This window comes from Lethenteron reissneri, chromosome 13, assembly GCF_015708825.2.
Source record: "Lethenteron reissneri isolate LAM-NWPU_2019-01 chromosome 13, ASM1570882v1, whole genome shotgun sequence".
Classification (NCBI taxonomy): Eukaryota; Metazoa; Chordata; class Hyperoartia; order Petromyzontiformes; family Petromyzontidae; genus Lethenteron; species Lethenteron reissneri.
The window spans coordinates 11,797,834-11,825,288 of record NC_083791.1 but is presented as its reverse complement, the minus strand read 5'-3'; the positions used below and the strand labels follow the sequence as shown (position 1 = coordinate 11,825,288).

The window sequence follows — 27,455 nt, the reverse complement described above, 5'->3', positions numbered from 1 at the left end:
TCCGTAGCGGCATCTTTTTTAAATCCTTTATATTAAGTTCACTTGCTTGCTTGCTTGCGCGCTTACGACCGTGCAAATCTTTCGGTCGTTTTTTTAACCAACTTCCCGTGATCCAATCGAGCTGACATTTTGCACACAGACTCGTTGTGCGTGACAATTTATTTTCGTGAAAAAAAATTACCAAAATTTTCCACTTTTTAGGAAAAAATAAATTTCATATTTAATTTAAAATACCAATGTGATAAAAATGAAACTCTTACTCAAGAAAAACAGAAATGAATAATAAAATAAAACCGATGCCACGCATATAAAGGATTTATAGTGAAAAACTTAGTTTTTACGGGTTAATTTTTTTACCTATAAAAGTTGGGACTTGTCACAAACGCGGCCCGGGCTTCAAGGCTGGGAGTGTCACGCCGCCGTGCCCTCGTCCCCCCGTGACTTTGTCCCACCACGGACGCGATTTCCATCGGGCCATTGGGGCTCCCGCACGCGATGCGATCTATCATGTCATCATCCGCCGTGACGCATCGGACGTTTTTTTCTTTTTGCGAAGTAATTCTGCGTTGTCGTATCCTGATTCATCGTTGCTCGTTTTCATATTTTGTCAAATATTTCGTTTCCCGACGATGTATTTTGAGATGAACAATCAATCTTTATTTTACGTGGCCAATATCGCGCTCGTTAAAGCCGACGTCACTGCATATTGCAGCAGAAGGGGAACGGCGCAGGACGACGTTGAAGTTGTAAGATAATGGAGGAAAATAACCCTCGTCACAAAAGGGAAACAAATAGACCGGGTGATGTTTCGAGCACGTGAATGATGTGTTATGAAGAAGGGCCATTTCTCAAGACGTCCATTGTATATTTTACCTTTGAGGCCACACACAAGTTGCCGACAAGCGTGGTGAGTGCGTTTGTTTAAATATGCTTTGGTGCACCACTGCCAAAGCAGCAGCACCACCACAGATAACTCCAATACATTCATAGTGCTCTGCAGAATGTTTTCTGGAGTCACTTATGGGATGGCGATTGTAGGCGATCATTTTAATATTTCATAGAACTTAAGTTATTTTTGTGTAACTGACAGTATGTACATTATAAACATTCATTTTGCAATGATTAGAATGACAGTACTTAAAACAGGCTTATGTTAAAATTACTTCTGCAAAGCACAATACATCACAAACGTGAAATGCCACTACAAAGTTAGGGGAAACTGATATTGCGACAATCGTCATGAAATTAAATTTGGTATCGTATCGGTGGTAAATATCACGGCGAGCCGAGCAATCACCACGGTATTTAGGTACACGCGTTCAACGCCAGATAGCTGCAGAGTGGAGCAGTTTTGTCTACAGATCGATATCGAGGGAACCTGCTGCTGCTGCTCCAGCTGCCAAGGGCTCTGCAGTAACGCAGAGGACAGGTGAGACGTCATCAGCGCATGGCCAAGTCGTGACAACTGGAGAACCTTGAGCTCCCTCAGCCGGGAGAGGTAAGGCTGTGGGTGTTGTAAGTCTTTAACCGCAACTAACTACCACCAACGCTACCGTTACAATCGACGCTTTCAGCCCGATTGCTATGGTTAGCACCACCAATGTTGCCATCGTCGCAGCCATCGTCACCGCCACCAACAACCACGACCACCATCATCATAGGCAATCCCTCGAGGATGATTGCCATAGAAAAGTTGAATTATCTGTGGGTCCGAAGATGGCTGCAGAGACCGATCTGGGATTGACGGATTCTGCCGCAGCTCGGGCAAACGCGCGCGCGTGTCCACAGGGTGGGTGGGTGCAACTGGATTAGTAGGTCGGGCTGCAGCGTCCTGTTTCTACCGTTTCCAACTTTTTCTGTTTCCGCCATTGAATTTTAAAATGTTTGGATCCTTGAAAGAGTCTGTGTCTCCATGCGAGAGTCTCCCATGAGTTGGCATCGATGGTGCACTTCGTGTTGGTCGTGACACCCTTGAAGCGCTGTCTCTGCCCTCCTCCTGATTGCACACCCTGACTAAGCTGGGAGTAATAGACTTGCTTCGGGAGCCTGGGGTTGGCTATACGGACGACGTGGTGGCTGGAAAGAACATTTTAAAGATCTCAATTCTGACTCTTCCGCTGATGACAGCGTCTTACGCTCCATCCCACAGCGCCCAATCAGAAACGAGCCTGGAATACCCCCCACCCTTGATAAAGCGTGGAACGCCATCGAGTAGATGGAGAGCAATTATGCGTCTGGAGCTGATGGAATCCCTGTTGAAATCTTCAAACAAGGGGGAAAGGAGTTCACGTCACGGTTCCAAGCACTCACCTTGAATATTTAGATATATCGGAGGAAATCCCAAATGATCTCAGGGATGCCATGAATGTGACATCTTTTAATAAAGGAGGTATATTCAATTGTTGAAATAACAGGGGGATCACCTTGCTGTCCACTGCAGGAAAGAGCATCGCAAGAACTCTCCGTTAGATCCCAACGTGGTTTCGGGCCATCGAGAGGCACAACTGGACATGATCTTCACTGTCCGTCAACTGCAGGAACAATGTCAGTAACAACACGGACCACTCTCCATGGCCTTCTTTGACCTCACGAAAGCCTTTGATTCTGTCAACCGAGAAGCACTGTGGAGGTTCCTTCAAGAGAATGGATGTCCACCGAAATGTGTCACCATTCTTCGCCTGCTGCATGGCAATATGCGAGCAGTGATTATTAGTAATGGACCCATCTTAGACCACTGAAGTTAAGATTGAAGTCAAACAAGGCTGCGTCATCGCCCCAAAACTTTCTCAATATTCCTCGCCGCGATGCTACAGCTAACTACTGGCAAGCTTCGAGCAGGAGTGGAGCTAAACTACCGAATGGATGCTAAGCTGTTCAACATCAACCGACTTCTTTTGAAAACTAAGACCATCCTGACAGCAGTTGTTGATCTCCAGTATGCTGATGATCCTGTCTTGTGTGCCCAAGCGGATCTTCAGGCAATCGTAAACACTTTTACTAAGGCATTAGAGAAAATAGTACCATCAAGGCTGCCTGCGGAAGGTCCTTCAAGTCGGGTCAGTGTCTTCTCACACAAACACCACGAGCATTGAGGCCATGGTCATTCGACATCAGCGTCGCTGGGCCGGCCACGTCACCCACTGCCCACACGTCACTATTACCCCCACCTCTGCTGACACATAAAACACATTCCTGCGGAGGGAGCTGGTAGGAACGTTGGGTTGCTCGGTCAATGGCCAGGGTCAACGGCGGCGTGGTGTACAAGCCGGCATGAGTAGGTTAAACGTTGAGTTTTATAAAGGTGAAGTATAGTAAACTACGGCGGGAAACCACTTGACGGGTAGCACACTTTATTCACACTTGGGTTGTCACAGTAACACGTGTTGTCGCTACCACTCCGCTACACTTTCCACCTGACACGGGTGGTAACTACTGCTCACGCTACACGTTCCACCCGGCTACACACACACGTGCATTCCAGCCCCGTAGCATCCGGGGGAACCTCTAGACCCACCCCAGCTTGGGTACGGATCACGACCACTGGGTCCCGCGGCCCGGCCCTCACACGGACGTCCGGCCCCCGGGTCCCAAGGTCCCGCCTCTGAGCCACACAGGGCCCCGGTCCTTACAAGGACAGCGGGACGAGGTGACTCAGGGCCCTATCTCTTCCTCCTCCGTCTTCCGTCTTCACTGGTCACCAACTTCTCCCCGAGCGCCCGCGCACACCGCCTTATATAACCCTCCGCTCCAAAGAGACGGAGCCTATGCGGACCGCGATGCGAGCACTCACCCTAGCCGACCAATCATCACGCGCTGCCACACGATCTCTCCTTGTGCCAGCGCACATAACCAATCCCCACGCGCTGCCACCCGATCCATCACTGTCAGCGCGCGTCACCGACACACAGCCAATCACCATCACATAACCCATGACCCCGCGCTGACCTACGATCCCTCACCGTCAGCGCGCGTCACCAACACACAGCCAATCACCACGCGCTACCCCACGATCTTTAATACCAGCGCGTATCACCTCTACAAAGGCACCACGGGGTGACCAGCCCCTCCCCTCCCCACCCAGCCCCACCCCTCCCACCCCCCACCCAGCCCCACCCTCCCCACCCAGCCCCTCCCCACCCTCCCCTCCCCACCCAGCCCCTCCCCACCCTCCCCTCCCCACCCAGCCCCTCCCCATCCTCCCCACCCAGCCCCTCCCCACCCTCCCCTCCCCACCCAGCCCCTCCCCACCCTCCCCACCCAGCCCCTCTCCACCCTCCCCTCTTCACCCAGCCCCACCCCTCCCATTTTTTGATGCACGACGGACGGACACAATAATCCCCTGTGGGCTGGTGGAACCAGGAGGTTCCTACCAGTACCACTATACAATCATTGCCACTACCATCATATAACCACTACTTTTCATTACCATCACCACTTATAATCACCATCATTACAATACATACCATTTCCACCATCACTAACACTGCCTAGACCACCATCACGACTATCGTCACATCACCACAGCCACCACCATTCAAACCACTACCACCGCCACGACCACCACCACCACCACCATCTCCCTTCACCACGATTATCACTACTCACATGCTTATATAATAGGCGACGTTCCAAGTAAATAGAAGGGCCATTTCACGAAACGTTGCCTATCATATTTTTTTCTTCCAAAGGCAGTGTTATTGATTAATGTTGTTGAGTATTTTTTGTTGTTACTGTAATTTATTCTTGTGTACCACTGCCAAAACAGCATCATAAACATCACCGACTAAAATATTGATTTAATGTTGCTGCAGTATAACGACGTCGTTGCCGTCAAGGCAAATCAAATGAAGGGTTGTCGCCCACACCCTTGGGTTCACATGCCGGGACAACTCAAGGACTGATTGTGATTATTCAGGGCGATGCAGTGGTTGAGATGAGATGTGCCGAGGTGCTTTGAAAATGCCAAATCTTTTGCGCGCCCAATGAAGGAAAATCCTTATGAATTAAGGCGTGGATGTATGTGGCTTTGCAGAATATCGTGAATGCCCACACATGCCTTTATGAGCCCTTCTGACCTCACCTCTGTGTTTTGAAGCCAACATATTTGCACACCTGGCAGAACATGCCATTGCTCACAGCGCATGACCTATTAACACATGTCAATTCACGGTGATGTGTTTATTAAATCTGTCGTCCCGAATAACGAATCCCATACTTACCCTGCTCAGACGAGTCTGGGGTGCAATCGCTCAATTTCAGTGGGAGCTTTGAGTTGGCACGGAGAGAGTTTCATATGAGCGTTATGCAATGCATCGTTTCTCAAGAGGTGATTACACTGGTCAACACACTTTTTCTGGCATAAGGTATTCCAACGGTTTTAAGGTAATTTTGGGGTGCTGATTCCAAATCTGGCATCAGTTTTTGTCTATCACATCAGGTTTTTGAGATATCAAATATTGCATTTTCAATAAATGTGGATATCTACATAAAATGATATTATAAACACACTATCCTCAAAATACAGCACCATATTTTAACACTAAAGCAGTCACTGACTCGCAACAACTTGCAATCATAAGTGACAGAGTAAATTTCGGGTAAAATCAATGAAAATGGGGTATGCCGACAGCATAAAAATGAGATGTGATAGAGCAAATCTGAGATCAGATTTGGAATCAGCACCCTGAATTAGTCTAAAACAGCTGAAAAAGTCCAGGCCAGAAAATTATGTTTTTTTTGTTGACCAGTGTTATCAACTCCAGTCCAGTTTTTGTGACCCCTCTTCTACGGTCCACCTTTTTTGCTACCGGATTACGACCTGCCGTATGTTTAGCATGAATAGCGACTCTATAGATGCCAAGCCGTCCCCGAAGGGTACGGGCGAACCGGGGTGACCGCCCCAGGCCCCGTGCTTGGACGTTACGGTGTCAGATGCGATGTCTCCGGTTTAGCTTGAAGGCGTCAGATGGACACACAGTGGGACATGCCCCGCACTCCACTTTGGACGCCACGGTGGTGAGATGTTAACTACTTCGCCTGGTATACAGGAGGTCGTGGGTTCGATCCCGACCTTGACGCCTGCTGCTGTATATTTGGAGTTTTCACGTCTCTCCCCGTGATCGCGTGGATTTTTCTTTGGGTCCTCTGGGTTTTCCCCTCCACGTTGAGAGAATTTGGCTGCTAGACAGTTCCACATGATACGCCGCTTCATTGAGCTATCATTTGTGGCCAGGTAATTTCTGGATAAAAAATATATATAGCTCAGTGGGCCATACCTGATACAAAAAAAGTTAATTTATTTAGTTTATGGGCGGCCCTGGCTATACTGTCCGTGCAAATGGCCACTTCCACTGTCAAACCCAAAACCACGGAGCTGTCGGTAGAGACGAGTGTGGACAGTTCGACGTTGAGGACCTCGTGGTGCACGAAGTGAAACTTCTCATGCGGGACTCGCATCGACAATAACGTCGAGAGCCAGTTCATGACGAGCGGCTTCCACCACCACCGCCACCGCCACCTCACCACCACCACCACCGCCACCACCACCACCACCGCCACCACCACCACCACCGCCACCGCCACCACCACCCACCACCCACCACACACCACCACCACCCACCACACCACCACACCACCACCACACACCACCGCCGCCGCCGCCGCCGCCACCACCACCCACCACCCACCACCCACCACCCACCACACACCACCCACCACACCACCACACCACCACCACACACCACCGCCGCCGCCGCCGCCACCGCCACCGCCACCCACCACCCACCACCCACCACCCACCACCCACCACACACCACCACCACACACCACCACCCACCACACCACCACACCACCACCACACACCACCGCCGCCGCCGCCGCCGCCACCGCCACCGCCACCACCACCCACCACCCACCACCCACCACACACCACCACCACACACCACCACCCACCACACCACCACACCACCACCACACACCGCCGCCGCCGCCGCCGCCGCCGCCACCGCCACCCACCACCCACCACACACCACCACCACACACCACCACCCACCACACCACCACACCACCACCACACACCACCGCCGCCGCTGCCACCGCCACCGCCGCCACCACCACCACCACCTTTCTGTCAACTCGCCGCCGTGTGGGGCTCAGCCACTGACATGAGACCGTGACCTGAGAAGCCACGATGCTGGAGGAACCCAAGACATCCAGGGACGTCAACGGCCACGGTAACGATCGGGCGTCTCACCGTCACAAATGTTTACAAACCACCAACTTGCAGAGCGGCCTACCCCTGCCCTACCATCATTCCCACAACCCCCCCCCCCCCCCCCAGTTGAATTTGTTGGAAATTTCGATTGCCACCATGCTGAGTGGGACTACGACAAGAATGATCCTGCAAGTGGATAGCTCACAAACTGGGTCTCACATATCTCCAATATAAAGCAGGCAGCGTCAGGGTCGGGATTGAACCCACGACCTCCTGCATGCCAGGCGAGGGAGTTTGCATCTCATAGCCACCGCGGCGCCCGAGATCTGCAGAGACGCCCCGACCTGCCGGATGTGCCAGAGGATCGTGGACAACCCAGAGCCACTTGTCCACGAGGAGCTCCCAAACCCTAAACCCAAAGTCGCGCCTCAAGTCCCGGTCCTCCTTCTGGGACAGGGGCGGAAGCCCTCGACGCGAGAACCCTCTGCCCGGGAAAGAAACGTGTCGCGAATCGTGGCACCGCACCAGAATCAGCATCTTTTATTCAGACTGCAGGAGGAATCCGATGAGCTATGAAGCTGCTTTTCGCACATGTCCAGTAGGGGCACGGGATCAGCAAGTTACGACAATGAACGATTCACGGAAACGATAGGAGCACACCAGCAGCGTCACGAACAAGCAAGCTCGTTACAGACCCAACACAACAACGACCGGGATTCGACCTCTAACCCCGTGCGGAACAGCACGTGGCAGACGCGGGCAACTCTTTCATCCATGGGAAAGTGAAGAACAGCTCGCAATGTGACCCCGGCGGTCACAATGTACCTATATTGAACTTCTTTCACACTGTATGTAGCTTACTGTGCTAGTCGCAAGTTGGCACGGTTGGCACAAAACCATGGATCAGCTGATCCCACGCTGCCCACGCTGCTGACAAGACGTCGACCAAGTCAATTAATCGGCTGACATTTTAAGTCAACTTTTTTCGTGGCCAATTACTGGGGTACCTTTCACAATAAACCGCCGCACCAATATGCAGAACCTCCTGAAGGCCCCCCTGCAAGCCAAGCCCGACGTGACTGATTGTGCCAATGATGTCACCTAGCCCCGTCTATCACCTCCCGTCCAGAGGCACGAATAGATATCAGTCTCCCTCCCCCCCGCCGCCATTTCCACCAATGAGCCATGGTCAATCCACCGCTGGATGTAGGCTTCCCCAGAGCCGCTGGTCCTGAGATCCAAGCAGTGCCTGCACACGGAGCTGCTGATGATGCTGCTTGTGGTGCTGATGCTGCTGCTGCTTCTGCTGCTTGTGGCGGTGCTGCTGCTGCTGCTGGACGGGGAACGGCAGCGTGGCAGCGGTTAGCGCGCTGCGCTACGAACCCGGCGAACGATTCCCGCTCACAACCAACACCTGTGACGATTATCTGAACCGGTCATGGACCTCCACTACGTCGACTCGGCCGCAATTGGTGCGGTGTGCAAAAACACGGCCACTGGGGAGACAAAGGCGGTTGGGCGTGGTATTGGCTATCCAGCCTCTCCCTCTCGTGTACCGTACCGGCCTTCATAAGTGCTCGCTCACAGCACTTGCCCCAACAGTCTGTTGAAGCTATATGGGGGATCTTTGTCTTTGGTGGACGTCCTGTTGGAAGCGTTCTTACCCATCTGCGCTCAATCCCTGCTGGTGACGCGTCTCGCCAAGCCGCAGCTGATGATGTAATCCCATCAATCTGTGTTGGTTGTCTACGAGCACCCGTTGCTGTGTCTCGATGCCATTCCAAGCGTGCACACCTCTCCACGATCATCCGCGTAAGTGACCGTTGTTTTAATTACAATTCCCATTGTCTGAGTTAATGCACGTGCTTCTGATCCACGACGTCTCGTGCTGTTGGTAATCATGACTCACAATCAGTGAGCAACGCGCACGCTGCGTCAGTCGCTCCTTCCAGCCAATCAGCAAAACGTTCTGTTATATAACGTTATGTATATACTGTTGTATGATATCTATACTGTTGTATGATATCTATATTGTTGTATGATATACAGGTTTCATCGCTTTACGTGGTAGGAGTCGATGCTTTCCAAAAAAAGGCGCACAAGAGTTTGTGGGGAATCATATCCATTTTCTATAGTTTTTAGGCATAAGAAATAAAAATACCACTTAGTACCCAGCAACAAAAAACGGTGAACTCGTGCGCTGTTTTGAACTCGGGAGAGGCTGATCGAAGTCTTATTTCTTCTGGAGGATCGTTCTGAGCAACGAGATTGATGAGCAACTTCTTCACGATGACGCGAACAGCGATGTCGTGTCCGTGACGAGTCGCCTTCCCAACCTTTTGCTTCAAATTCGAGGTGGAGAAACAGGCGACGTCTTTTGATCCGGAGAATTACGGAGCGTCCCCAGCGTCGAGGTGGCTTCGTGCGCTTCGCGTGTCCGCACGTGTGTTGAACTCCGCTCATCGCAGGTACGGGGGGATGAGAATAAACTAGACACAGCACGAAACTACACCCGGCCGCCTTTGTCTCGCCGGTGGCGATGTTTACACACCGCACCAGGTACTCATTTGAGGCTGAGTCGACCTAGGGGAGGCCCAGTACCGGTTCAGATGATCGTCACCGGTGTTGGCCGTGAGCGGGAATCGATCTCGGGCCGCCGGGTTCGTCGTGCAGTGCGCTAACCGCTACCCCACCGCTCCTCACCACCACCACTGCCAGTGAGCTCTGCCCTCTCGCAGTGTCTCTTCGTCTTAGGGGGGCTCCCCTTGCTCGCAGAGAACGTCTCTTGCCTTGTATCAAGGTGGGGGGGGGGGTCCTGGGGAGGGGCGGGAGGGGCACATCCAGATTGTATACCCCCTTGAAATGAAGATGGAAGTGGTGGAGGTTGGTGGTGGTGGTGGTTGTTGGTGGTTGTTGTTGGTGGTGGTGGTTGTTCCCCACTGCCAGCGGCGTCACCGACCACAACTAATTTGATTGAACAAGAGGCGGTGGCTCGTTGGCATCCACACCTGTGGCTTTTTGGCTGGCGCCTTCACGGGGAGTCGTTTAAAAAACAAACATATTAATCTTAAACATCTTAATTTTAAACGTCTTAATCTTAAGCGTCTTAATCTAAAACTTCTTAATCTTAAAAGTAAATTCACGCAGAGATAAAAAGCTATTGATAAGATATGGAATGTCAACAGCCAAACTAATATTGTGAAAGAATAACTAATGGACGCAGTTTATTCCATCACCTCTTGTGTTTGTGTAAGTCAGAATGAGTGTTGTTGTTATTGTTGTTGTTGTCGTCCGCTGTTTACTTGCTGCGTATGTGCACACGCAGCTGTGCGTGCGACGCGTCGTGGAGAGGGGCGGGGTTGGAGGGCAGAGAATCTATAAAGCGGGGAGTGGGTGGCGTGAGGACATCGCGTGGATCGAGTTGGAGAGAGCGGAGGAGCGAAGCGACACGAGAGGTTGGTTGTTGTGGTTGCTGTTGTTTAAGAATCGTTGCAGGCACGTACATGATGGTCATTGTGTTGTTTTGTCGATACTGTGTTTTGGTATCGGCACGAATTTCATGTCCGTTTCCAAATAAAGCGTTTGTAGATGGGGATACACGTGTTGGTTGGTACATCGTTGAGAATAATCAGAATATTTATCTATACCGGAGAAATCCGATGAGCTATGAAGCCTCTTTATTTTAATCACAGACTTCCAGCCGTACCGGGAATTAAGCTTCTGTAATCTCAAAGGTCGGAGGAGACGATGCAGGCAACTCTTCGTGTAAGCGGTGACGACCACAATAATCCAAACTCGGTCACTCCGCTCTCTTTCCCCGCCCGCATTCATCGCCATCATCCACAACATCGGCATCGTCATTCACAACATCGGCATCATCATCCACAACATCGGCATCATCATCCACAACATCGGCATCATCATCCACAACATCGGCATCATCATCCACAACATCGGCATCATCATTCACAACATCGGCATCATCATTCACAACATCGGCATCATCATTCACAACATCGGCATCATCATTCACAACATCGGCATCATCATTCACAACATCGGCATCATCATTCACAACATCGGCATTTCTTCATCTGAAGACGGCTGCTTGCGTTGTAGCCGAAACGTCGTGAGAATTATTTTATTATGTTTTATTTTTATTATTGTATTACTTCCCTTCTACGTGACTTTACCGAAAGAACCAAGAAGACGAATCCTTGCAGTCACGAAAGCTTTAAATCGAAATCGGCATCATCATTCACAACATCGGCATCGCTAACAACACCGCCGTCGTAGACATCATGGGCGGCGTCAGAATCGCCAACATCAGCAGCGATGTCAGCAGAACGATCGGCATCAGCAGCAGCATCATCACGTTCATCGCCATTACCAGCTTCATCAGCATAGCGGCACCACCACCATCATCACCGCCAACCATCTGGCACGAGGAGTATTTTTCACGATTCCACCGGCGTAGCATTTGAAGACCGTTCGCGGAGCGCAGCGCGTGTGAGTGCGGAGTCCACACGGACTCCTACAACGACACATCCCACTTCGTGCCTGCTGCTGGGGCAAGTGCTGTTAGCGAGCAGCACACGAGGGGCTGGGTGGCCATCACCACGCCCGGCCGCCTTTGTCTCCCTAGTGGCGATGTTTGCACACCGCGTGCTCATTTGAGGCCGAGTCGACCTAGGGTGGGCTCAGGACCGATGTTCTATATTCGTCACTGTTGATGGGTCGTGGGCGGGAATCGAACTCGGCCAGCCGGAGGTGAGGAGGGATGGGGCCCCGCGGTGGCTGTGAGATGTTAACTCCCTCGCCTGGTCTGCAGGAGGTCGTGGGTTCGAGCCCGACCCTGACGCCTGCTGCTGCTGTGTTTTTGGAGTTTGCGGTGTCTCTCTCTCTCTCCCCGTGGTCGCGTGGATTTTTCTCCGGGTCCTCCGGGTTTCCCCCTCCACAATAATAAACACGCGTGTCGAGGTTTTACCTGCTGTCCACGTGATGACAAGCCTCCACGTTGAGCTATCATCATTGGTGGCCAGGTTGCTTCTGAAGAAAGGAGCTGTACAGCTCGGTGGGCTTCATCTGGTGAAATGTAAATAGTTTGGGATGAGACCTCACGGCAGGCTGCGTGTGGAGTCAACCGCAGGAGATCAAACTGGGAATGAATCGACTTGATTCGCGTGCCGAATGCAGGCAGCGGAGCGGACGAAACGCCACGACGGCGACTTTGAAAAGATTCTACCATAGGACGAGTTTGTGGGGTACCCTGATATCGCGATTAATGTTCATTCTGTAAAACAAAACAGAAACCCCATCGTGTCGACCTTGCGTCGGGGCCTTGGACCACCACCTGAGTTGTGACAATCGGCCAATTCTTGTTGCTCGCGTGCGGCCCATCACGGAGCACCTGGCGAGACCCACGCGACCCCAGGCCCCCCCCCGTACAGACAGAACGCGTGCGGCGCCCACTTTTGTTGGCACCTCGACGGACCTCCTAGGAAGCGAAGTTTCACATTCATCGGTGTGTGTGTGTCTATGCCCAGCCACCGCATGCCTAAACAGCTTTTGTTCGGCCAGATAGAGGGGGCTAAACGGGCGCGGCACGGGCTGGAGAAGAGATGGAGTGATGTGGTATAGGAGGATGTGGAGCTGAGTGGACTTGCCGATGACTGGTACCAGCGGTGTCGCGATCCGCCTCTGTGGAGGAGGCTCGTTAAGGACGCTGCTGGGCAGTTGGAGGCAGTCGCCCTCCAACAACAACGGAGGGCAGAGGAGCGACGCTCACAACAACGAGCGGAGCGCCGGGTGGCTAAAGCACAGCAAGTTGGCACAGTAGAGGGGCACAGGTGGTGTATCAGCCAGTCATCTCTGTCATCTCAGTCAGTCGACCCGTGGCACCTGTGTCTGCCCCGTGACCTCCTGCCAGCGGGCGTTTGACACTTCTACATGGCCTCAACGTGCACATAGCCTGGCACAAGCGTCGTGGTGACGTCACCGCCACTAAGTGGCGAATGTCGGTTGTTGTCTATGGGGACAGGTGGTGTGTGTGTGTCTATGGGGACAGGTTTTTGTCGTTGCCAGTATTGTGGGGGTGGGGGAAGGGAAACGATGACAAGTAAGAATGGGTTTTACCCTTTCTTGTAATTAAGCGGGTGATAAGATGTTAAAACATTAAAATAAGGCCACGCGGGAAGGCCTGCTGTGTCTGGTGAGGCCACTCCGTTCAAAATAAAATGCATGAACAGTCGATCATTGATTATCCAGTGGCTTGACGGGGGAGGGGGCCCCGATTTTCACAACCGCCAGATAATCACTAATCATCATAATCACCATCACATTTTTGGTAGATATGCGTTTAAATGTTGTGTGTATATTTTGTGTGCGTGTTTAATGGGTTTCCTACATGAAATTGGCATAAATAAACATAGAGACGGACAAAAATACTGTTATAAGTTACTGTGTTGAGTCGACTTGTCACTAATCTGGAAGACTGCATGTGGCGATGGACGGTACCTAAGCTCTTGCTTCAACACAACACGCGTGTTTGAAGATCTCCCGACTAGTTACAGCCTTTGGAGCGCGGGTTTTGCCGGTTTAGACGGTTAATGTTGGACGCCGGATAATTTATTCAATGATCGACTATTTTCAGAAGCATGTTTGTTGTTAGCTTGTTTTTGCCACACGTGTGTGCGGTTAATGCAAACTTTTGATGCCTCGCAGAGAGCGTCAGGTGCCCCTCACCCCCACTGATGCCGCCCCCCCCCCCCCAATGTGTGCAAATACTACTGACTGTGTTGTATGTCCAGTGGTGTAGTAGATACTACTGACTCTGTATGTAGGGTGGTCTAGTAGATACTGCTGACTCTGTATGTTGAGTGGGGTAGTATATACTACTGACTCTGTATGTTGAGTGGTGTAGTAGATACTACTGACTGTATGTCGAGTGGTGTTGTAGAGATTACTGACTCTGTATGTTGAGTGGTGTAGTAGATACTTCTGACTGTGTATGTAGGGTGGTCTAGTAGATACTGCTGACTCTGTATATTGAGTGGGGTAGTATATACTACTGACTCTGTATGTTGAGTGGTGTAGTAGATACTACTGACTGTATGTCGAGTGGTGTTGTAGAGATTACTGACTCTGTATGTCGAGTGGTGTTGTAGAGATTACTGACTCTGTATGTCGAGTGGTGTAGTAGATACTTCTGACTGTGTATGTAGGGTGGTCTAGTAGATACTACTGACTCTGTATCTTGAGTGGTGTAGTAGAGACTACCGACTCTGTACGTTGAGTGGTGTAGTAGATACTACCGACTCTGTATGTAGGGATGTATAGAGTCAGTAAATAGTCGCTACTACTGCCTATTGTATGTAGGATTAACACAACGCAATCATTCACGTGGTTGTGGAGAATAGAAATTACGGCAAAGCATGAGACATCAAATAAACAACCTTCGTATCTGTCCGTACACAGAACAAATTAAAGCTTCGCGTCCCAAGGAGCTCAACGGGCCTCGGGTTTTTTGAAAAGAAAAAAAAGCCATTCTATTATCTCAAATTATTCACATTTTAACTAACCTGGGAACATTCTTTTGAATCTACGTCTATCCAATGAATCTGTCGTTTCCAACTTGTTCGCATCACGACTCTCATCCCGCACTGCTGCACCTCATTTTTTGTCTACGTACGGTGCGAAGGAAGTTCAACATAGATGGACTATTTAAAGCTTTCCTGACTGCAGGGATTCATCTTCTTGGTTCTTTCGGTAAAGTCACGTAGAAGGGAAATAATAAAATAATAAAAATAAAACATAATAAAATAAAATTCTCAGCGAGAAAAATAATAAAAATAAAACAATAAAATAAAATTATCGCTGAGAATTAAATTGTATTATGTTTTACTTTTATTATTTTATTATTTCCCTGCTACGTGACTTTACCGAAAGAACCAAGAAGATAGATGGACTCGTCCATCTGAACAACTTCCAAATCGCTGTCCGTGGTGCTGACGTTATGAAAAAACCGCCACTTTTTTCAAATTTTCTTGCCGTGTTTTTTCACACCTGATGATGATTTCTTGTGTTGCAGTCGAAACGTCGTGAGAATTTTATTTTTTATATTTTTATTATTTTATTGTTTCCCTTCTACGTGACTTTACCAAAAGAACCAAAAATATGAATCCCTGCAGTCATTAAAGTTTTAAATAAAATAACACAACATGTATAGCGTGCTACATCTCTCCTATCTAGATGTGTTGTGTAATATCGCTTAGGGTTGGGTGGGTGGGCTAGGAGGGCTGGACTGCACGTGCCGTGCACCGCGACCGCAGGAGACTCGTCCAGTGACCATCATCATCATCATCGCTGCTTTGGTGACACGGCAGTGGAGCCCACGAAGCCACAAAGACGCACATGTGGGGTGGTGGGGGGGGGGGGTAGTGGGTCGACTTGGGGATGCACGGGAGACATTCCATCCCGCAGAGAAACTGCACTGCTGCTTGGAGGTTGGCCCCATTCGTGGAGTTCTGTCACTGATCTTGGCAAGGCTGCGCACTGTGGGCAGAGGGCCTTTTGATGATGATGCTGCTGCTGGTGGTCTGTGGTGGTGCCGGCCCAATGGGGGGGGGGGGGAGTTAGGGTGGGGTAGGGGCAAAATCAGAATTGGTTTCGAATCTGGTGCCCGTTTAACAGATTGTGGGCCGAAGCTTTTGCTTTACTACTTCTTTCTCCTTCCCCAGGCACCCACAGTGTCTGTGGCCGTGCACCGCCAGGTCCGGCTGCGCCACGACAATGATTAAAAAGACTTAATTTGCAACGCTCATCCCGTCGGCCTTTTCGACTCGTACGATCCCATCGTGATGATGGATGCAAGATCTGGAGGGACTATTAGATGTAGCCGGAGCTAAGATTATTTAGGAATGTAGACCAATAACAGAGCCGTGGCGAGATGAGAGGCGGTCAGATGAGGACAAGGTAGAGCGTTGGCCGCTTTTGAGGAAATGGCAACGCAACTGCTGTTGGCGAAACGCCTCGATGCTGAAGGTTGCGGACAAATTTCTCGGTTGGGATCTCGCGGAGTTGCAACATCGCCTCCCCCCTCCCCTACCGAGAGAATGCATCCTCGCTCGCCCGCCCGCTCTCTCTTTCTCTCGACGAGAGCGAGCGACTGAACAGGACAGTGGCGCAGTATTTAGGCATTTTGACCTGGCTACAAATATTTGCCACTGACGGTAGCCCGTGAGCGTGATCACTGTGCCACCGCTCCCATAATTGCCAAATATCCCCCTTCGTAGCCCTAAACACGCTGTCGGGGGGCAAGTGCTGTAAGCGAGTAGCGCCTATGAAGGCCGGCACGGCACACGAGGGGGTGGGTGGCCAGCTCCATGCCCGGCCGCCTTTGTCTCCTGAGGTGGCGATGCAGCATTTACGCACTGAAGCCGAGTCGACCTAGGGGAGGCCCAGGACCGGGTCGGATAATCTTCACTTGTGTTGGCCGTGAGCGGGAATCAAACTCTGGATATTGGGTTTGGCGTGCAGCACAATGCACACCGCTGAACTACCGCTACACACACACTGACACACCCCACGTACCCATACACACACACGCACCTTGCCCCACCACTGTCTGTGTGTAAACCTTGACCCGACCTTCTCCAGGGACACAATGGAGCCGACGGTGATCAGCGAGCAACGGGATGGCGGGGAGCCGCAAACACGACACCTCCAGAAGGTAGGACGTGATGAACCTCCTGCCCTCATTCCTCCTCCTACCCTCATTCCTCCTGCCCTCATTCCTCCACCTCTCATTCCTCCTACCCTCATTCCTCCCGCCCTCATTCCTCGTACCGCACCAACAGTTTCGCATGAACTTAGACTTTGAAACGTAAAAAGACACAGCGTTATAAAATCACTGCAACTGTTATTCTACAATGATTAATAAATTACACTTGCAATCAACGGAAGAGTTAAGTTTTATTTGTAAAATTGTTAAACGAGGGGATACAATCACCCCCGTGGTTGATATTGGTTTCTCCGTGGGTTTTAGCGGAGAAAATATTTTTCTTAAATTGTAATTGGACTTTCAGATAGTTTAAAATAGATTTTATTGTAATTAAACTTAAAAAAATGTTTAAATATAAAACCACTTATTTTTGTGTAAACATACGCGATTGCACATTTTCTGTTTGGCCAATCAACAGGCGGGAAAGAAAGTGTGCGACTGTGACGTGTACACACGTGCACGACACTACGTCACAAACTGTCGTTAGTAGACCTCGACGATGCGGATGTCAGTCCGCCAGGAGGGGCGACCTCGTGGCAATCTCCAATGGGGCACCTACCGGGCGGAGTGGTTGAACGGATTTGTTAAATTCGGACCGCGTGTACGCACGTTGAACTTCTTTCACACCTTACGTAGCCAACCGCGACCTCGGCACACGCCCCCCCCCCTCCACCACTCTTGTTTTGAAGCAGAAGACTACGCCGCGTGTCCCCCTCGCCGTGTCCCCCTCGCCGTGTCCCCCTCGCCGTGTCCCCCTCGCCGTGTCCCCCTCGCCGTGTCCCCCTCGCCGTGTCCCCCTCGCCGTGTCCCCCTCGCCGTGTCCCCCTCGCCGTGTCCCCAGCAACCAGCGGCTCTTTAAGAGCTGCTTCGTGACGTCTTTTCATCATCAAGGACCACCATCTCGTGCTTCACGTGCATTGGCAGCTCTTGAAAGGTTGTTGTTGTTAGGCCGAGGACGCGGATCTGCTGCCTCTGTATCCGCTGCTGCGCTCGGTGGAGGAGGTGGAGGGCCCCGTAGAGGCTACGGTGACCGGGCGCATCCCTGCTTGGCTTAGCGGCTCCCTCCTCCGCAACGGGCCCGGTCGCTTCGAGGTGGGGCCAGACTGGTGAGTGGGGTGAGTGGGGTGAGCGGGGTGGACGGGGTGAGCAGGGTGTGTGGGGTGAGCGGGGTGATGATACGTTGTCCCTTGGTCATGTGTGGTGGTTTGACCGTAACATACCAGGAGGCTAACGTGTGAGGGACTGTCTCCCCATCGCAGCTACAACCACTGGTTCGACGGGATGGCGCTGATGCACCGTTTCCGCGTGCACGATGGCCGCGTCTCCTACTCGAGCCGCTTTCTGCGCAGCGACTCGTACCTCCGCAACGAGGCCCGGCAGCGCATCGTGGTGTCTGAGTTCGGCACCGTGGCCTTTCCTGACCCCTGCAAGACGCTTTTCGACCACTTCTTCGCCTGCTTCAGGGTCCCAGGTGCGTGGCGAGCGTGGGTGGTGCCGCACGTCGCAAAGCGGCGTGCGGCATGCGGATTGTTAAAAATATGGAGATTCGCATCGCCAATTTGACATTTTCAAACATTTCTAGAATGTACCTTCCTCCTGCACGGCGAGCCTTTGGTTGACGCTTCTGTTTGGCCGCGAGGTGCACCTGGCCTGGCACGAGCTTCGTGGCGACGTCGCTGCTACTTAGCGGCAAATGGTATTCGTTGTTTCTGTGCTGGGTTGCTGCGATCTGGCAGTGCTGCGGTATTGTACGATCCACAAGAGCCATACCAGCTGCGTTTATAAAATACCAAAGCACGTATATCATTGCTCCTAAAATATTTTTGGACTATTTGTTGAATAAGAAAAATCGATCATTTGATGGCATGGCAATCATATGACAATCATTTTCGTAGCACGTAGCATTATTTGATGATTTGTAACTGACCGCGCGTGTGTGTTACACGCCGCGTTCGGAGCTTGTGAAGTTTTAGTGATTTTGTAATGCGGGCGTAAACGACCTCCTGGAAGTGACGTCATGGGGGGAGGAGTTATGCCACGTGGGGGAGAGGGTTCAGGTCTATAAGGGGAAAACCCGAAGCAGTAGGAGAGTGATCGGAGACTGGGAAAGTGTGAGGACACGCAGGGCGGAGAGAGTGAGAGAGAGAGTGGCGAGATCGCCACACACACGGACCACGAGGATCGGCACCGTCGGCCAACGGTGACCGACCCCGGGGCAGCCGGAGCAGCGAGGAGGCTGCAGAGAGCAGCGGGTCTGCAAGGGCGGAGTTGGGCAGCGGGGGTCTGCACGACGAGACGGCAGCGGGTCTGCATATAGGGAAGTGGGCTACGTGAGCGACAGCAGCCTGGGGCTGGAGAGCGAAGGGTATATAGGGGAGTGCCGTGAGGGAAAAGAGATCGAACCCAAATAAAGGACACAGGACAGAGAGAAGCGTCCGAGTCTTTTATTACAATTTGATAGACGAGGCTCGTGTCAAGTGAGCTGCATTTGAATAACTTTTTAAGCCATCTTTATTCGTACGGGAAGCGCTGCAAAGCACAAATACGACAATAACGAAAGAAACACGGGACGCGGTTAAAAAAGGTGCGGGAAACTGATGCCGCCGATGATTGTCATGCCAAAAACAAGCACGCATGGGAAAGCGTTGCGTGATCCACGAGCGTGCGTCGGTTTTTTTAATTTCCCAAATTGCTTTCTGCCTTTGGTCAAACCGTGCAGAGATGTCCGACAACAACCTGGTGTCCATCGTGGAGTACCAGCAAGACTTCTACGCCATGTCTGAGACCCCGTCTTTGCGCAGGATCGACCCCGTGACCCTGCAGACCAAGGAGAAGGTAATGGCGGCGATGACGAAGAACACGCCGTGGCCTTTGACGTTTGCCGGGTCGACGTCACCGGCTCGGCAACTTTGTCGGGTCGACGTGGCCTCCCCCCGCCCCCCGCCCCCTCCCTCTGTCCACCCAACTGCCTCTGTCCACCCAGCAATATAAATCTAAGTGCCAAAGTCAGTCGATCGCCACGTCGTGCACGGCGGGGTCAAGTGTGTGTACTCCCATCTCTTCCAAGACTTCTGGTCGGTGCGGAAGGGAAGGCCAAAAGATCCCTCGCGGGTTCGGTGGAGCGCCGCCCTCTAACCGCGAGGCCCTTTTGCCAGCATCGGCATGATCAAGACACTGCAGGGCTGCACTTTTACCTTTGTGGCTAGCGGTGACCCCATCTGACCCCGCCAGGTGAACTGGAGCGACCTGGTGGCTGTGAGCATGGCGACGGCGCACCCTCACTCGGACCCCGATGGGACATCCTACAACTTGGGCAACAGCTTCGGCAAAGGTGGTGAGTGTTGCACCCCCCCTCCTACCCCCCTCCACCCCGAAAGGCTTTGCACGGCCAGCAACTTCACTTCCTCTCTTGCCAGCTACTCGCAGATTCAAGGCCACAAAATTCGTTAATTACAGTGGCCTTAAAAGTATACAATAGGTGACCTTTTTAGGCAATGACTCTGCTTCACATCACGTGAAAGAGGCCGGAGAGGTGGAGTTGTTGATGCGAGTTGGAGACTGCAGGTTACACCATCTTGATGATCCGTTTCAAATTGGCATAGCAATCATTATTACTTGCACGTTATTAACAAGTATTTAAGTGCTTGGCTCCCTGCGTCGTTCTTTGGCTCAATGGGCCACTGAATTTTCTACAACACCATGGGAGAGAGAGGGGGAGAGGTTCCCCGTTGAGATGCCGCGTGAATCCACAAGGTGCCGCGTATTGTAAGACCCTCCGACTGCGGCTCTTGCTTCCCTCCACTCGTCCCCTTTGCAGGCCCCAGCTACAACATCATCCGCATCCCGGCCAGCAAGAGCGGCCGGCAGCCGGACGGGCGGCCAGCGTTGATGGAAGGGGCCACTATCGTGGCGTCCATCCCGGCCTCGTCACGGCTCAAGCCCTCGTACTACCACAGCTTCGGTGAGACCCACTTGGGGGTCGGTACCTCGAGACACAATCCGCAAAGCCATTCTGCTGTTGTCAATCCACTGCTGGATGAGGGCCTCGATCCCTGCGCCGTGCCGATGGCGAAGACTGTCGGTAACGAGCGCTGCTTCGATACGCCGGTCGGTGCCGGTTGGTGATGACGAGAGGAGCGGGGCGAAACGTCGGCCTTCGTAGGCGCTCTCTGAAAGACCGTGGAGGCTACACGGGTCGTCTTTTGCCTTTTGCGCGTGGCCAGGCATGACGGAGAACTACATTGTGTTCCTGGAGATGCCCCTGCGCATGGACCTGGTGAGGCTGATGAGCTTGCCGTTCCGCCACAAGGCCACGGTGGAGCAGGCAATGGTGTACGAGCCACGGCGCGGCACGCGCATCCACGTGGTCAACAAGCACACGGGACAGGTACGTCCCCCCCCCTCCACCTCCACCTCCCCGCACCCCCTCCATCGGACCCACCTCCATCGGACCCACCCACCTCCTTACCCACATGAAGAACCACAGTGTTTGCAGGTGCCTGTCCTTGGCGTCTGCAATTAATTAGCTCCCCCCCCCCCTCTCCATGCACCCCCCCCCCATCATCCATCGTCACCCTCTCGGTCCTTCGTACACTACCTTAGTCAGTGAAGTGCGCACTGTCGGCACCCGCTAACAGCACGTGCCCCAAGAGTCTGCTAGAGGCTATACGGGGGGTGGGGGGTCTTTGTCTTAGCGCGTGTGTGTGTCCATGTGCGGTAATGTAGCTGTTGGATATATTTTTTTCGACGTGGTTTAGTGATAAAGTTGGCACAGTAGGGGGGGGGGGGCACAGGTGGTGCATCAGCCAGTCGTCTCAGTCAGTCGACCCGTGGCACCTGGGTCTGCTCCGTGACCTCCTGCCAGCGAGCGTTCGACACTTCACGTGGCCTCAAGGTGCACATAGCCTGGCACAAGCGTCGTGGTGACATCACCGCCACTTAGTGGCGAATGGCGGTTCTGTAGCTGTTAGCGCACTGCGAATCTGGCAACCCGGGTTCGATTCCCGCTCACGGTCAACACCAGTGACGATTATCTGAACCGGTCCTGGGCCTCCCCTAGGTCGACTCGGCCTCAAATGAGTACGTAGTGTGATGTGTAAACATCGCCACTAGGGAGACAAAGGCGACAGGGCGTGGTGTTGGCTACCCACCCCCTCGTGTGCCGTTCCGTCCTTCATAGGTGCTTGCTAATAGCACTTGCCCCTACAGTCTGTTAAGGTTATACGTGGAATCGTTGTCTTTGTGCATGTGCCCACCCGCCCAGCCCGTGCCCGTGGAGTTTCGGACCCGTCCCTTGGTGTGCCTGCACCACGTGAATGCGTACGAGGAGGAGGAGGAGACGGAGGAGCCGGGGGAAGGGCGGCACTGCCTGGCCCGGCGCCTCGTGGTGGACTTGTGCGTGCAGGAGGGCAGCGGCGCCTACTCCGCCTACCACCTCGTGAACATGCGGCAGACGGGCGCCGCCCTGCGGAAGGTTCTCCCCTCCCCGCTTCCTCCTCCTCCCTGCTCCCCTCTGTAAATTGTGAGCGACGACTCGTGCGGCGGTGTGCGTGCGGTGGGGGGGGGGAGAGCGGCGGTGTGGCGGGTAGTGCGCTGCGCTACGAACCCGGCGACCCGAGTTCGATACCCGCTCACGGCCAACACCGGTGATAACGATTATTTTATTCGGTGTCGTTCCGGCCTTCTTGGGTGCTGCTTGCTAAAACAGCACTTGTCCCAACAGTCTAGTAAGGCTACACGGGGGATCTTTGTCTTTGTGGGGAGCAGTGGCACAGTCGTTAGCACTCTGTGCTGGAAACCCGGTGACCCCGGTTCGATTCCTGCTCACGGCCACCACCAGTGACATCCGAACCAGTCCAGGGCTCTGCCATGAATTGACTCAAATGAGTGGTACCTGGCGTGGCGGTGTCTAAACATCGTCACTGGGGAGACGGCGGCGGCCGGGTGTGGTGCTTGCTTTCACAGCACTTGCCCCTACGGTCTGGCAAGGTTACACGGGGGATCTTTGCCTGTTTGCTGGCTGTGTAGATCTACCAGAACGGGCCACGCTACGGTCTCCAGCGCCTGGTGCTGCCCCTGCCAGAGGCGGCATCGACACCCGAAGGAACCCCGAAGAAGACCAAGAGCAAGGTGCATGCGCGACACGTGTGTGTGTGTGACACGTGTGTATGTGTGTGACACGTGTGTGTGTGTGTGACACACTCGTGCATTGTGTTCGCAATTGTGGATGTGTGTAGTGGAACACGATCGCTATGAAGGTATTGCCTCGTGCTGAAAGGAAACGAGGGGCTGTGTGGTGTATGTTGAACTTCTTTTGCACCGTACGTAAACTAAACACAAGAACAGTTCTAAAAAAATTAGTTTTCAATCTAGATTTAAAAGTGCATAGCGCTTTCGGATGAGCTTTTGTGTCCGTCTGGAATGTTCTTGCTTGAGATATTTGGAAGCCACTGGAGCTATGTACGTTTTACATAATCTAGATTGAAGTTCACTCGTTTCGTTAGAACTGCATGTTGTGTTTAGTTTGTTTGTCCTTCCCTCGCAACTTCGATTAGCACGGTCGGCTACGTACGGCGCGAAATGAGTTCTAAGTACAAAGAAGCTCAACGTACAAATAAAACAACAGGCTGTTGGGACGAGCGCTGTTAGCGAGCAGCACGAAAGGAGGGCTGGCGCGTGTGGTATGCGTGCGTTGCATGTGCGTGTTGTGCGTGTGTTGTGCGTGTGGCGTGTGTGCGTACGTTACATGTGGTGCGTACGTTACATGTGCGTGCGTGCGTGTGGTGTGTTGCATGTGCGTGTGGTGTACGTGGTGTGCGTGTGCGTGTTGTGCGTGTGATGTGCGCGTGCCCCCCCCCCCCCCTCCCAGGTGTGGGTGGAGCCTGAGGCGCTGCTGAGTGACGAGGAGCTGTCCCGCACGGGCGGCTTCGAGCTCCCCGCCGTGAACTATGCACGGCACAACGGCCGCCGCTACCGCTTCACCTACGGCTGCGGCTTCCGCCACCTGGTGGGCGAGTCGCTGCTCAAGGTGGACGTCGAGGCCAGGGTGATCGCGGCGGTGAGCAGCCGCAGCGAGGCCAAACCTCGGCCGGAGATTTTTATTATTCAATTATGTATCTACTTGTCCCCCCCCTCCCTAACTCAACGTGGGCCCAGTACATTGCACCGACCACAGAACAAGAAGGGGGAGGGGAGGAAAAAATTATTCCATGCAAAATCCCGAGATGGATGCGGCTGGGGTTGGGCTTGGTGGGGGGGGGGGGGGGGGGGGCCTCGAAGCAGCGGAGAAGTGAGGCACGGGGGGGCGGCCTGAACGATGACGCGCACCACCGATCGGTTATTCGCCGAGAGCCCTTTTCATTCTGCCGAGTGTTTGAAGGCCTCTCTCGACGCGAGGTTCAAAGGAAACATTTCACGAAGACAAGTGGTGTGAGAGCACCTTGAATACACAATGATCAAAATGCGGTGAAGGGGAAATGAATGGGGACCGTAAAATAATCCCAAGATGCCAAAATGCAACCGGAAGGATCAATTGTAGGAAAAGGCCTCGAGGCTTGCTATGAAAGTAGCCGCTGTGGGCGGAATCTGCGACGCGCTGGGGCAGAGTTCCTCGGTGATGGAGCCCAGACACGAGGAGCCTCGGAACCCACCGCAGGCGAGGCCACAATCAGTGACCGCCCCGAGGCTGTTGGGCTGAGTGTGTGTGACCCCCCCCCCCACCCCACAGAATACCAACCTGCAATCCGGGTGATGTCTCAATTGTGTGTTTGTGTTTTTTGGTGTTAAAGTAAAAAAAAAACATTATTATGGAGTCGACCCAGCCACTGATGTCAGCCATGGTTGGGAATCGAACTCGGGTTGCCGGGTTCGTAGTGCAGCGTGCTGAGAGATGGCAAGAGGAACGCCTGTATTGGAGAATACGCAAGCGAGAGATAACATCCTAACGCTCAAGAAATGTACTTTAACGGGTCCCAGACGCACAGAGCCAGGCAGTCACCCCCGGCTCCAGCACCTGGATGCTAAGCAACACAGAATGAGCAACACTGCTCACATGTTATAGTAAAGTGGGAGTCTCGAACAGAAGTTGAGAATCGCTGCCCTCGTGCCCGATGTTGACGCTAACGCTGCTGCTGCCGCCGCAGGAGTGGAGGCTGCCGGGATACTTCCCGTCCGAGCCGGTCTTCGTGGAGTCCCCGGGCGCCGAGCACGAGGACTCGGGGCTGCTCCTCTCCGTGGTCGTCTCGCCCCTCCCGGTGCGTGACCCCCCCTCCCCGTGCCCCCCCCCCCACCGGATCGCGCCACGACGGCGGGACAACGCGGCGCGATGCAGTATTGCATTCTCCGGATTCTAAGACACTTCAGAAAGTAAAACGCACGACAAACCTTGTGGTCATTTAGGCAAAAAAACAACCTTGTTTTTCTGTCGGCGGAATGTGGTGTTGCTACGGGGAGAGCAGTCTCCCTGCACGTGGCTGTGAACGCACCGCTTCTACGACGGAGGAGATTCTTCTCGAAGGCGATCCCGAAGGGGTCGGTGGTGTCATCTGCCCTCTGGGAGGTTGCGTGTTCATGACCTCGTGGGTATCCAGGAGGTCGTGAGTTCGATCCTGACCCTGACGCTTGTATATTTGGAGATTGCATGTTCACCCCAGGGCTGCGTGGATTCTTCTCCAGGTCCTCCGGTTTTTCCCTCCCAATTTTAGAAACGTGCGTTTAGAGTATTTTGCTGCTATAAATTTCCACGTGATAAGCCACTTCGTTGAGCTATCATTTGTGGCCAGATCGCTTCTGAAAAAGAGCTACATAGCTCAGTGGGCTTTGCCTGGTAAAATATAGTTTAGGATGAGAAGACCTCATGGCAAGCTGCGTGGCAAGTGAACCGCAGGAGTTCAAACTGCCAAAGAATCGACTTAATTTGCTTGTCGAATTCGGGCAACGGAGTGGACGAAACGCCAAGACGGTGACATGGAGAGACACGAGGTTGTGGGATGCTGATATCGTGATTAACGTCATTCTGTGTAAAAAAAACTATCTCATCGTGTTGATGTTAAATCGGTGCGGGATTCCTACTACACCAGTGGGCCCTACCTGGTAAAATAATAGTTTGCCTGGAGAGGAGTTCTCTGAATAAAGGTGTGGAGGAGGTGAAAAGGGCAAGTGGATGATGAGTAAATGACGCCTCTTCGTGGGCAGGAGAGGGCGGCAGCGCTTCCTGCTGCCTTCACCGACTCGCGGCGGCGCCGGCAAATAGCCAGGACTCGCACGGGAGGGGGGGGGGAGGGGCTGTCATCCAGCAGTGGATTGACAAAAGCCATAGACTCGTACATGACATCGCACAGTATCGACGAGAATGGCAAATGACAAAACGATAGCACTAGGAATCTCATCGCAAATGAGAAATTACATGGGAATGATCAGAAAATGCCGAGTGTGGTGATTGATGGTGATGGTCTGTCCCGTGTTCAGGACTTGCCCGCCTTCCTCCTGATCCTCGACGCTGCCACCTTCGCTGAAGTGGCCCGGGCAGAGGTTCGAGTCGCCATCCCTTACGGCTTCCATGGCAAATACGCTCCGGGGATATGAGTGAACGGGGGAGCACCACGGAGGAGGGAAGGAATGAATTCGTGAACAATTAAAATAGCATATTACGACGTTTCGGAGGCAACACAAGTCTCCGTCATCAGGTGGGACAGTCACAGCCAGATCAGCTGTGACTGTCCCACCTGATGACGGAGACTTGTGTTGCCTCCGAAACGTCGTAATATGCTATTATTTTAATTTATTATTTTATCTTTAGACGTGACTTAACCGAAAGAAACAAAGAATAATTCCTGCAGTCACGAAAGCTCCAAATTTAAGATCGTGAACAAGTGCCTGGGTTTCCAATTTGAAGCCGGACTCGAACTTGCGCCGAGTAATTTCTCCTTTTCACACTCGTACGACTTGACCAATGGTAATGAAACCTTTCGTAAGCCCCACTTCCTCGAGTGTGTGACTTTTGCTATTAATCTTTAGTTTTTTTAAAATAGTTTATTGCATCCTAAGCCACACTTTTGCAGAACTTTTACAAGAATTGGATTTATATTTTTAAACCTTCAAACGTCCACCCTGGCTGCGATGGTTAAAGATCTTGGACCATGATTGGTACAGGGCACCAGGATCCCAGCATCCTGTTCCGTTCCCCACGCTTGAAGCCTTGAACACAAGTTGCTGGTTGAGTCAAAGCCGTACCAGGGCCCACCCCTAGGTGGACTCAAGACTTAATTGGGAACCCAGTTGTGGACTACCTCACCCCCCCACTGCCCTTAGTAACCTCTGCAGTGAACTACACGATTGTACTTTGTTCATGAGTGTTAGTTTTGTATGCTTTTAAAAACTCCAAAATAAAATCTACAGTAGAACCCCTATTTACGACCACCCCTGTAAACGACTAATCGCTTAATGACAGGCCTCCACAGAGCC

The 27,455-nt window shown here is 52.5% G+C and overlaps 1 protein-coding gene across 1 annotated transcript; it reads left to right on the top strand.

Moving 5' to 3' along the window:
* Positions 1-10,632: 10,632 nt before the first annotated feature.
* Positions 10,633-26,619, top strand: LOC133341967 (carotenoid-cleaving dioxygenase, mitochondrial-like). The gene is made up of 13 exons (XM_061550804.1): positions 10,633-10,668; positions 16,871-16,943; positions 17,943-18,100; positions 18,254-18,465; positions 19,714-19,829; positions 20,226-20,328; positions 20,812-20,955; positions 21,218-21,381; positions 22,258-22,467; positions 23,022-23,123; positions 23,863-24,051; positions 25,136-25,246; positions 26,460-26,619. Exons 2-13 carry the CDS (start codon positions 16,878-16,880, stop codon positions 26,574-26,576), a joined length of 1,692 nt encoding a protein of 563 aa, XP_061406788.1. The 5' UTR covers positions 10,633-10,668; positions 16,871-16,877; the 3' UTR covers positions 26,577-26,619.
* The last annotated feature ends 836 nt before the right edge of the window (positions 26,620-27,455 follow it).

What these genes read in the sequence shown, in the direction of transcription:
- LOC133341967 (XM_061550804.1), top strand. Translation starts at nt 16,878, where the DNA reads ATGGAGCCGACGGTGATCAGCGAGCAACGGGATGGCGGGGAGCCGCAA. An exon ending in CGGGCGCCGCCCTGCGGAAG is followed by an intron (nt 22,468 to 23,021) that starts GTTCTCCCCTCC and finishes CTGGCTGTGTAG; the next exon opens with ATCTACCAGAACGGGCCACG. An exon ending in AGGCCAGGGTGATCGCGGCG is followed by an intron (nt 24,052 to 25,135) that starts GTGAGCAGCCGC and finishes CTGCCGCCGCAG; the next exon opens with GAGTGGAGGCTGCCGGGATA.